The 12,145-nt window shown below is 38.5% G+C and overlaps 1 protein-coding gene across 1 annotated transcript in view; it reads left to right on the forward strand.

Annotated features, from left to right (window-relative positions):
- The window catches only part of LOC114571110 (breakpoint cluster region protein), an 83,453-nt gene that overhangs the window by 67,342 nt on the left and 3,966 nt on the right, over positions 1-12,145 (forward strand). The window contains exons 10-22 of the mRNA XM_028601916.1: positions 482-647; positions 849-968; positions 1,462-1,537; positions 1,675-1,779; positions 2,223-2,297; positions 2,735-2,832; positions 3,857-3,988; positions 7,532-7,591; positions 8,345-8,454; positions 9,261-9,400; positions 10,698-10,832; positions 10,928-11,033; positions 11,875-12,037. Coding sequence (XP_028457717.1) covers positions 482-647; positions 849-968; positions 1,462-1,537; positions 1,675-1,779; positions 2,223-2,297; positions 2,735-2,832; positions 3,857-3,988; positions 7,532-7,591; positions 8,345-8,454; positions 9,261-9,400; positions 10,698-10,832; positions 10,928-11,033; positions 11,875-12,037 — 1,486 coding nt within the window. The remainder of the gene's footprint in view (positions 1-481; positions 648-848; positions 969-1,461; positions 1,538-1,674; positions 1,780-2,222; positions 2,298-2,734; positions 2,833-3,856; positions 3,989-7,531; positions 7,592-8,344; positions 8,455-9,260; positions 9,401-10,697; positions 10,833-10,927; positions 11,034-11,874; positions 12,038-12,145) is intronic.

The raw sequence follows: 12,145 nt of genomic DNA on the forward strand, positions 1-12,145 counted from the left end.
ACCAAAATACATAGTCCCAACATTGCAGCTGTGCAGAAGATGGTCAAATATCTAAAATTTGATGTCATTATAGTTTGAAATTAATTATGCTCAAATTAACATTTCTTTCTTTGGTTAAAATCACACTATTAATGATATTTCTGAGACCTGAGTTACACAAGATTTCTAAAAATGTTTGGAAAAGTAAACACACTGACATCTTACTATCCAACACTCATTCCAGTTTTCAAGTTAAAATTCAGACGACAACTCATTGTGCTGGTCTTATATCATGTTATCTACCTCAATAGAATCAATAGAAAAATCGAAATGCTTCTTAATTGTTGTACAATTTTCAAATTTTACTTTCTATTTTTTTCCCCTTCTTCCCCCGCCCTCCCCCATTCATCCACATCTTTAATCCGTCTTATCAATCCACTCCTCCTTTCATACTTCCTTCACATCCCTTCTTCTCTATCTCTTTGTTTCTCTCCCACTGTAGTAAAAACCAACAGTATGACAGTAAGTGGTACATCCCCCTGACTGAGCTGACCTTCCAGGGCCCCGAGGAGACGGAGCCACTTACCATCCCCCAGGTCCCCGATGAAGAGCTCGACGCCATGAAGGTCAAGATCTCACACCTCCGCAGCGAGATTCAGAGAGAGAAGGTAGCGTTGATACACTGTTTCACCAAATCTGTTCAGAAACTATGGAAAAAAGTCAGGTTTTTAGATTGACAACAGTGCAAGTTTGGGATTTCATACGACTTATTGGATACAACATTTCTTCCAATGTAAGGTGAGAAAAGGTAAGGTTTCCCCACACAAACATAAACACACAGTCAAAGGTTTTCACCTCTGTGATTTCAGAGAGCCAACAAGGGTTCAAAAGTCATTGACCGTCTCAGGAAGAAGCTGTCTGAACAGGAGTCTCTGCTCCTGTTAACATCTCCGAGCATGCCCATCAGAGTCTACAACAAGAACGGCAAGGTGATGGCACTCTCCAACTTAAGCCCCATCACTCTCCTCCTACTGCTCAAAATTCATTCTACTTGATCTGCCTCATACTTAGAATCTCTTGTATCAGTATGGAGCAATTGCTGTATGATAGCTTCTATGTGTTAAAGATGATCTGGACAAGAATTCATAAGTGCAGAGTTTAAATTTCAATATTCAATTCAAGGAACTTTATTTATCCGTTAGGAACTTCATTTGTGCAGAACATCAGTGAGTGTAAAGTTCACATACCCAGCAACGCAACACAATATACCACACACATCACATACCAGTAGTCCAACAGTGGTCAGTAGGTTAAACTTTCTAAGCACAAATACAGTACATGAACAATAGGCACACAAAAAAAAATGTAAAGAATGTTTAAAAAAAAAAAAACAGTATTAGCACAGATGACACACTCTTTTTAATTGTCTGCCTCTCACTAGATTTATCAATGATGAAGTTTTGTTTTGTTTTTTGTTTTCAGAGTTATAGTTTCCTGATTTCGTCGGACTACGAACGTGCAGAGTGGAGAGAGTTGATGAAGGAACAGCAGAAGAAATGTAAGTGTTCCAGAAATGTCTACAAATCAAGATTGTTTTTCATTTGTGAAGACCATTCTAGGCACAGAAACATGATGGAGAAAGAGAAACCAATATACATTATCATTTACAGTCTCCATTTATTGTCTTCCCTAAAGGTTTGAAAACTTCCTCCTTGACTTCCATGGAGCTGCAAATGTTGACCAACTCCTGTGTCAAACTGCAGACTGTCCACCACATTCCACTTAGCATTAACAAAGAAGGTAAGGTACTCGTTTTTTACATTTAAAAGTTGTATTTAACACTCAAATCCTGTTTACTAAAATAAAATTGTCCTCATAATATGATGGATTTAGTAGATATTTCCACAGTGAAATTATAAGCTGTTTGTGGCTCTATGTATAGCTGTGTGGTTACACTTGCTTGATTTCATATTTTTGTCTTTGGGTGGCAGCTCTGTTATTAACCATGAAATGCTAGAGAAATTGCTCTGGAAAAAAATTATGATTTAGTTTAAATAGTTGTAATTCAGATGGGAATAAAAAGTACACAGAAGTTTAAGCCTCATGTTTTATACTGTACAAGGCTGTTTTATCCCTTCCTTCCATGTCCGTTTCTGCTCCAAAACAAACAGAGATCTGCATGCTTTTCTAATCCCCTTTTGCTCTTTTTTTCTTTTTTCTCTGCTCACTGACTGTTTTTCCAGAGGATGAATCCCCCGGTCTCCACGGGTTCCTGAATGTAATTGTCCACTCTGCCTCCGGCCTCAAACAGAGCTTGAGTGAGTCACTCACCTTTAGCCTTCATGCACACAACAGAAAATACAGATAATCAGACAAAATGAGTTACTGAGCAAGCTCAGCTTTAATGTGATCACAGAGCAGTGGGAAACTTTTGGAAGTATGTGTTTCCTTCAGACTTTACTTTTATTTTAGGTGATTTTTTTTACCTATATAGTAGTTTCACTACTTAAATGTCTGTTTAATTCATAAGAATGAACTTATTTATGATTGTCGTTTGGTATATTTACTGAGTTGCATAACACCTGCATGAAACACATTTTGACAAATTGAACGTAATTTATTCCTAATTTGCTTTCTGGGGATAACATCTCACATTCAGCCAGTTGGATTGCTACAGTACTGTAATGCATTCACAAAGAACACTTCAGTAGCCATTATAAATGTCATATATTTTCAATCCTCTCCTCTCTATCAGATCTCTACTGCACATTGGAGGTGGATTCCTTTGGCTTCTTTTCAAATAAAGCCAAGACGAGAGTGTATCGATACACTACTGAACCCAAATGGAACGAGGTAAGACACCGTCACAATACAGCATGCAACTGTAGATATTCCAGTTGGAATAAAATGTCCCTGCAGAGTCTGTATATAGATAATTGAGGTGTCAATTATGAGTCAATTCTAAAAATTTGAAATTTTTACGGTTTAATTACTTAATCATGACTGTGTTGCAACCTGAAGGCCTTTTGAAAGTTAAAAATGGAATTGCTACATGCACAGATTTGTAAGATGTTACATTTCCTTTATTGGAAAACCATATCAGGATGCTTGTTTCTTTTCAACTAACAAAGACATAAATGAACACATTTCCTAATTGGAACAGTTTGTACTGCCTGTCATGTATCTGACATCTGGTCCTGTAATCATTTAGCTGTCCATCTTTGAGTAAGCCCCTGCAGACGTATAGCAAAAACACATACATATTATGCATACCATATATGCATGCAAGCAGACACACACACACACACACACACACACACACACACACACACACACACACACACACACACACACACACACACACACACACACACACACACACACACACACACACACACACACACACACACACACAAACAAACAAACAAAAACATGAACTCATGAACATGGCACAGCTGAATGTTGAAGGTTAGGAAGGAACATTAAGACACAGTCTGTGGAATCAGTTTTCCATCGTGGACCCAAAGACTCTTTGAGGATTTTGCTCAGCAGAGTGGAAATAATATCAGCTAACGAGGAGCTGCTGGTGATGACTCACATCTGTCCAAATGCTAAGTGAACCTACATAGTGTGGGCCTCAGAACGATGTGCAAAACATATGCAGAGTGCTCCTGTACACAATTACGGAGTCAGAATGTTGGTCAGCTGTGTATGAATTAAAATGTAGGGTGGATGCAGAGGTTGTAGGGTTTTTGGAGGTATGTTGCCGTTCTTGTTATTATTGACTTTATTGGTGTCATTGTACTCATGGACATCTTGGATATTTTCGCAAATCTCCCTACAACTACAGTACTTTTGTGTTTTTTCTTCCCCTCAGGAGTTTGAGATTGAGCTGGAGGGCTCTCAGACCCTGAGGCTGCTCTGCTATGAGAAGTGTTACAACAAGACCAAGCAGAACAAAGAGGATGGAGAGAGCACAGACCGCATCATGGGGAAAGGACAGATCCCGGTATGACATTACATCACCCCCCCCCAACAGACCCAACATGACTCATTACTGATAGGCAGTTATGTCACCACCGCTGCCACAAAGCATGAAATCCATATTATTGCTCAGTGAATGACTTAAACTCAGCATGATGTATAAATTGGCTGATTAGATGAATTACCCTAATATGTAATGGATGGGTGGGGGATCGGTAATATTGTTATAATGGTTATAATTTGCTGTTCAGTGCATGTCAGGATGATGATGTGCAGCATTTTTGATAGAATGACGCAAAGCTTTTATTTTCATGCCATTGATTGATTGTTAAAAAGAAAGGTCAAACATCCTGATAATACACCAGGGGAAAAAAACAACAGACACTGTCCTCAGCAGCCTGGCCGCGAGACTGGCAGATCGCAGGTTGATAGCAGATCTAGATAGCAGGTGATTAGGTTGCTAAGATGATGCCAGCCTGCGATAATGCCAACATTCACTCATGAGATCAACAGAGGGAAAGCAAAGATACAGGAGAGAGAGAGAGAAAGATACAGACAGATGGAAAGATTTAGTCAGAAACATGAGTCTCTTCTTTTATTCACAGCCTACAAAAACCTCCTTCTCTTACTCCTCCACCCACAGCATGGCAGGTGTGTGTGTGTGTGTGTGTGTGTGTGTCAGATTATACACTGCAGAACCTTGTTTTGTGTGTCTCACTCATGTGTAATGTTTTATTTTGTATTTCGTAAACAAACTCAAGCTAAAGAAATGAAAACACTAAATACCAAACTTTTAGAGAAAATACTAATGATCCCTTTTTATATGAGTGATATTTAAATTAACCAATCATAGAACACATGGTGTAACATTAGCTTCATGTTGTGTCATACACACACTGAATTCATGTGAGCAGTGTTAATTTTAAGCAGCCTGTATCCTGAACACTTTGTTCAAATTGCAGTAGCCATCCACAATAGGACAAGTCTCCTTGTCTGCCAAACTGTGAATTACAGTCACGTACTCCATCTAGTGGTTCCTTTGGTAAACCTGTGACATGATCACTTCCTAATAGATGATGTCATTCAAATAAACCAGCCAGAGTGGTGAGAAAGTTGCTCGAAGGACATAAATCCAGGGCAAGAAAGTGCTACTTCTGTCTTCAGTAGAAGCCAGAGTGGCTGATAAATCCCACAGATTACTGCTCAGTCTCACTGGTTTACCAACTAAACAAATGTTTAGAATAAAATAAACTTGTCAGAGTGGCAGGTAGCCGAACATACCTTCCAGGTGTAAATTACCATTTGCCTGCCCAAATGTGTTTCTAACACATGCTAATATAATGCAATTATGTATTTCTCTTTATTCTCTGTCATCTGTTTTGTGTGCTTTTTGCTGACGTCTTCATCTGTGACTCTAGTTCCCTCCACTTTGTGGAACATTTTCGCTACCATCTGCTAAGTAATGATGTGATACAATTACATCATTGTATTCTAATCAAAATTGGAATTGAAATCTATTTTGGTCCAAAATGTAAGTAGTTACACAAACACTTTGGCAAAACAAGAAAAGTTAATTACTTCCTACAAAACTGTACAGTAAAAAAAACAACACAAGATGTAGGTAGGCTGGAGGTTATTATGGAGATTATTTCTTACAATACTTACATGTCAAAAGTCACTGTGAACTACATTTACAATATCAAACTGTAAAAAATGGCAAAATGATTTTTTTGATCATAAACTTTTATATCTGTTCATTAACTTAAAGAAAAACGCACATTTTCAGTTTTTTACTACATGAAAATACAGAAAATACAATATTTTTTTACGTCAATCTTGATCTTCTTTTTCTTAAACATGCACATTCATCTCAAATCACATTATCTATATATATGATATTTTCACATTGTGTACCGTATACATTATAGGCGTAATCAACATATTGTATACACGTACTGTATATAACCTGTCTCCATCTGAATGTGCTGTAAAAATGGTCGTCTTCTTTAATCTTTTTACACAGCCTTTCTAAACTGTCCCAGCTCAGACTTTTGGCTTTATGTTAGCATTTAAAACAGTGAAGTTTTACAGATTTGTGATTTATTGGAAATGAAGTGGAAGGTAAAAACCTATTGGTTGGCCAAAAACTTTAGCTTTTAAAACATTTCTATCAGGAAGCAAAATGATCTTTGCTGTTTTTAGTGGAATGTAATTCTTTGTAGATAACCGGCTCAAATCAAAGAGCACTCTCAGCAGCGAAAGATTCAGTTATGAGAAACATGATCCAGCTTTGCACGCAACCAGATGGGGCTCAGCCTAGGTAAACACACAACGTACAGTAAACTGTGTGTGTGTTTGTTTCGTTGTGTCAAGATGTGTGTGATTTTATTGCCCCATATGGCATGTCTCTTTAGATCTGAGTGTGTTTTTGCACTTTTGGGTGTAAATGTAGGCTCTTTAAACAAATTAGATTGTCATATTTAGAAAAACACAGTAAAGGGATGTAACATAACAAAAAGAAAACACCTTTGAAAACATTCCACTACGATAGAGGAAAGATTTTTGTACTGTTGATGCAATTATAACTTTATGCACCGTTTTGTTGACATAACTGAACAGGACATAAGTATGACAACAAAATGTAAAGATAACATAATCTTAACAAAACAAATAAACATGAAAAAATCCATGTAGCTGCAGTGGTTCATGAGAAAATAGTTAGACCGTTCCTTTGTCCATGGCCTATAACCTTCTTTAATTTCCAAAATGTTTTAAATATCCTGAAGAGCTAACAGAAAAAAACATGGGCAGTGGTGAGAGAAGTATTCACATCCTTTACTACAAAAGTAGTATCTGCTTCTTAAAGTATCAAAGTATAAAGTTCGTAACTTTTTATAATAATGAACGTCCGTTACATTCAAGCCATTGCCAAATGAGTTGCTACAAAGCTAATTAAGACTATCAGCTCCAAACAACTCTCTGTATTTGTCATTATGGCTATGTTTAGAAATTGGTGGCGTCCGGCGACTTTCGCGTGCAGAAACTCGAGTGAAGATAATTACCTCTTCTGAAGAGTCCATCATGTTTTTTTAATCCTCCGTGTCCTTTGCTACTAGCGACTGCGTGGTGGAGGGGTGGGGGTGAAGCGCGTTCAGGGAAGGCTTGTGTCATGTGGATGCACCGACAGAATGGTTGTCATTACTTAGAATTCCTCATGGGGGAGGCAGAAACTACGCACTGTAGCTTTAATATGAAAAGCAACGACTATAGCTGTCAAACTAATGTCGCAGGGTGAAAAGAGCAATATTTGCCTCTGAAATGTAGTGGAGTAAAAGTAGAAAATAGCAGTACATAACTTGTACTATACTACTTTATGTAGTTATTTTCCACCACTGCAAATTGGAGGTAAATTAGCATGACCGTTGACCATTTAAATTGTTTCATAAAAAAAGCTTACAAATCTTGAAGGACCAACTGTGGGGGATGTGGTGAAATAGCTCTTTAGTTCAAATGTAATATCACCCAATATATGCTAACATGTGTTGTCCTTTTGTGCTGCTTCTACCAGCTTGACCCTCCGACTCTCCAAGGCAAAGACTGGCAGAGAACAGTTATTCCCATGAATGGGGTGAGTAAATTAATTATACCTCTTCTATTTTTGTATTGCTTTCCTGTATTTCCTCCCCTCACGTTTAAAAAATTGACATATTTGATTATTATCAATTTTCTCAAAATACTTATATTAGGTGTCACTGTTAATTAGCTCCAATAGAGCCTCACATTTATATTATAGTTAGTCTTGCTTTGCCAGACCATCCTCCACGTTCTGGTTTATTGGCATTTCTTTAAACCAATCACAATTGTCATGGGCGGTGCTAAGCTCCGCACGGAGCCACTGCAAAATAGCCTCGGGAAGGAGCTTGTTTTGGTGGAACGTGTACGTTCAAAAGTTGTTTTAGTCATGCGTGAGAAAACTCAGGTTGGACAGATAGTCTAGCTAGCTGTCTCAATTACTCCCTGAAGAGATCTGAGGGGCAGTTATCCATAGTCCTCATAAATCCACCGGAGTTTAAAATTCTACCACAAAGAAAGCGGAAGGAAACGGACATCAGTGAAAATACATGCATCTGGCGGAATTTCCTGCGGTACCGGAACAATCACGGAAGTGGAACACCGAGGACATAGACTATATTATAGTAGCCTGCAGCAATGAGGAATACAATCTCAGAGACGTGGTTTAGCAGTGGATTTCTCTGTGAAGACTACATCTGGTTTCAACATGTCAGGATTTCCTCAAGATCATGGAAAGCCATTGCAGATGGACGTCAGGCTTGTAACACGCAAACCTGTTTTAACGTAAAGCCCTTTTTTCCTGTGTCAGATCGAGGTTAAACTCTCCATGAAGTTCACAAGCCGAGAGTTCAGCCTGAAGAGGATGCCCTCACGGAAACCCATGGGTGTGTTTGGAGTCAAGATCTCCACAGTGACCAAGTGAGTTGACATTTTAACACACAGTACTGTACTGTACTGTTGGTCTGTCAGGCATCAATGGCACATTAGTATTCTCCAATGATGTTCCTCAGGGCTCGACTCTTGGCCTCATCTTCTTTTATGCATATTTTTCCTCAAATCCCATAATGTTAGGCTGATGGTTAAATTTCACATCTCTTACAGTTTATGTTAATGCATGTAACATTTGCCAATTAGCTCTAAAAACAGTAAAAAAAAAAACATGCATATGTTGCATTATTGCTCACCATATTCCAAAGCAAAACAAAACCTCAGTCTATTGATTTTCTACCTTCCAGACAGCCTGCCATCTATTTCCCACTTGTAGACTTAACACTTAAATATTTGTTCATTTGAACACTTTGTCGCCCTAATTTCTTTAGTCAAAGGAGGTCAAAGAAGGAAAAGGGAGACAGTTGAGAGGGAAAGGGGGAGGAAGCATGTAGCAGAAGCATCAGTGCGTTATGTGTTCAGTGTGTTGTGTGTTTTTGGCCATTGTTGTTGCTAATGAGTGGCTTAAATAAGGATTAGAGATAACAACTAGGAATTAAAATCAATTAACGCTGTAGATACAATATTTCTACAGAAAGCAAAGAGTCAGAGGTAACTACGAGCCCTCCCAGTAGTCATAACAATGTAAAACACAGCTTTGAGCCTTGTTCTTTTCCTTCTTTTTTTTCAATAAACTAAACATTTAGTGCCTCGTTGTTTATTCAGTATTTTCTGCTGGTAAGTTTTACTAAATATAAGTGGCTTGTTGGTGATCATTAATGTTTGTCTCCATACAGACGAGAGCGCTCCAAGGTGCCCTACATTGTCCGTCAGTGCCTAGAGGAGATTGAAAGGAGGGGTATGGAGGAGGTGGGCATCTACCGAGTATCAGGAGTGGCCACTGACATCCAGGCGTTGAAGACCGCGTTTGACACCAGTGAGTATATCCTGCAGGTTTCATGTAATAAAGTCAAAATGCATTTTAGTTGCCACTTGTAAACATGTCAATGTGACCATATTTCTGTTAACATCCTTGGTGTGAATAGTCTTGGAATTTCATGAAGGAATTCTTATTCCTATTCCTATTAGATTTCGTAGACTTGCTCTAAGATCCCTAAACCTTCATAGAAGGCAGGTAAACTGAAAAAAAGTTATAGTACTAAAAGATTATATTGTATATTGAATTGAATATGTACAATATTTACTGTGTCTTTACATCCCCTATTGTGGTTATAATACTGCAACTGCCATGCATTTCTAGGAAAGAAGGCTAAGAGGATTAATTGACCCGGAAACCCTTTTTTTTAATCTTTCTGTTTCTGTTGCTCAGGTGATCATTATTGTAAATCTGTGTGTCTGACTGTGAGTTAACATGAGCCGTTTTCTCTGATTTGAAATGATTTAACCAGAGTTTTGAACTAATTCCTTTTGAACTTGCATTCTGTGTGTGCTAATTGTGAAAGTATCTTGTGTGGAGTTTGTATTTTGCATGGGTGATTTTAAAACCTTTTTATCGGGGCTCAAGCCCTCCTTAATGTTTTTTTTTTTTTAAATCAGTTTTAGTGCTTCAAGTGAGAGTTTACGAACTTGTCTCTTTGTGACAAAGGACAAACAATTACAGGTTTGAACACAGGTTTAATATCCTGTGTTGCTGTCGACAGTGCTATGCACCTGTAACCCAGTCAAGGAAAGGGTTAACAGAAACGTAGTGTTGGCCAATCGGAGGTGGTTGTGCCTGACTCATGCCTTTGGTTAAGTCTCTATCTAATCTGTCAGAGGGAGAGCAGGAGTGCGGTTGTGAAGAGATTGGTAATTTCATGGTGCAGATTAGAACCCAAATTGAAACATAAACACCTAAAATTGCTCAATGTTAGAACATTGTGTAAAATTGGTCATTGTTACTGTGACTTATATGTATATGTCAATAGTGTCAAAAAACGTAAACTGACGTTGTTCAGTAGCTAGCTCAGAGATTATCGGCTAATGAAATTACTGATTTAGCGGGGGGAGGGGGTTAACACTTTTGCATGCACTATATTCATGTCACATTCTCATTAGGGGCTGAGCCCCCCTAAAGGTCTGATCCTAGAATCGCCCCTGGTATTTTGCATTGTCAGAATCTGAGAAGACGCATGGTGCCTGCTGCTTGTGCCAAGGTGTTTCCCCGTCTTATCATCTTCCTTGGTCATTGCTCGACCTCCTGTCTTCATGTTGTTCTTGTGTCTCTCCTGCAGATCATAAAGATGTGTCAGTGATGATGAGTGAGATGGACGTCAATGCCATTGCTGGGACCTTGAAGCTGTACTTCAGAGAGCTGCCAGAACCACTCTTCACTGATGAGCTCTACCCCAATTTTGCAGGCGGCATCAGTAAGTCACAGGGCTATCCACATTCTCAAACATAGCAAGAGAAAGTCCTTCATTTGCAGGATATGTAAAAACTCAATTCCTTTGCTTCTGTGCAGCCCTGTCTGATAGTGTTGCCAAAGAGAGCTGTATGTTGAACTTACTGCTGTCGCTGCCAGAACCCAACTTGGTCACATTCCTTTTCCTTTTGGATCACCTGAAGAGGTAAGTAAACACACGTTTGCTTAAAATGTAGACAGGAATGCCCACAAACACCAAAGAAAACTAATAAAACAGATACATACACTACAACAAGCCATAAAGATACAAGAGGTGCATCCAATTGCAAACAAGTGTATGAACATAACTTTATCTTTCATTTAATTTTTGTTATCTAAATGTTGATATAATATTTCAAACTTGCATGGAAGAATTACTCCTAATATCACTGTAACATGACATGCTATTCTCAAAATGGCATCCTGTTGTGTGCAGTATTCACCTTAATGGCTTTTATACTATTAAAGCATAAACAGTCACTACTGTGGAGCAAAATATCTCCTGGTTACCATGGTGATTTTGAATAACAAACATGCTCAAACATTGGATGATTGTGTAAAATGTATAATGCAATGTCATAGCTGCCTTGATTATCAAGAATTATCAAGAAGTGAACTTCCGAGAAGGAGATGTAGAGTCATAAGAAGAAAACTATTTCTCATTCACTGTTATATTTTAGATTTTGTTAAAAGCAAAACTATGGGGAAAGTTAAATTTTTGTTGGTAGGGACAATAGCTACCAGTATTTAGGACAGGCTAAGTAAAATAATAAAATTATTATCATTGTTATTGATTAATCTGTGGATTATTTTTATTAATTAATAGTTGAATAGACTATAACTTGTTTGAAAATAGTGAAAACTGTCCAATGTCGGATTCGCGGTTTGTAAGGTAACTGTTGTAGGCATTAAAACTCTTAGCATCTCTGATATTCAACACACAGACCCATCTCTGCATGTGCTCTTGTCATCTCTCTACGCCACTAATGGACTCCTCTTCTCCTCAGGGTGGCAGAGAAGGAAAGCGTCAACAAGATGTCTCTCCACAACCTGGCAACGGTGTTTGGTCCGACCTTGCTGAGGCCTTCTGAGAAGGACAGCAAGATCCCCGCTAACCCCACCCAACCCATCAGTATGGGGGACAGCTGGTCGCTGGAAGTCATGGCGCAGGTAAGCCACACGGATCTTCTTCTGGCATTTTTATCTTTAAATTTTGTGAAGCTTTTTTTTCTAAAACAAAAGATGCTCCGCTAGCTGCACGGTTGAACGACTCTTCCT

Source organism: Perca flavescens, chromosome 16, assembly GCF_004354835.1.
Source record: "Perca flavescens isolate YP-PL-M2 chromosome 16, PFLA_1.0, whole genome shotgun sequence".
NCBI lineage: Eukaryota > Metazoa > Chordata > Actinopteri > Perciformes > Percidae > Perca > Perca flavescens.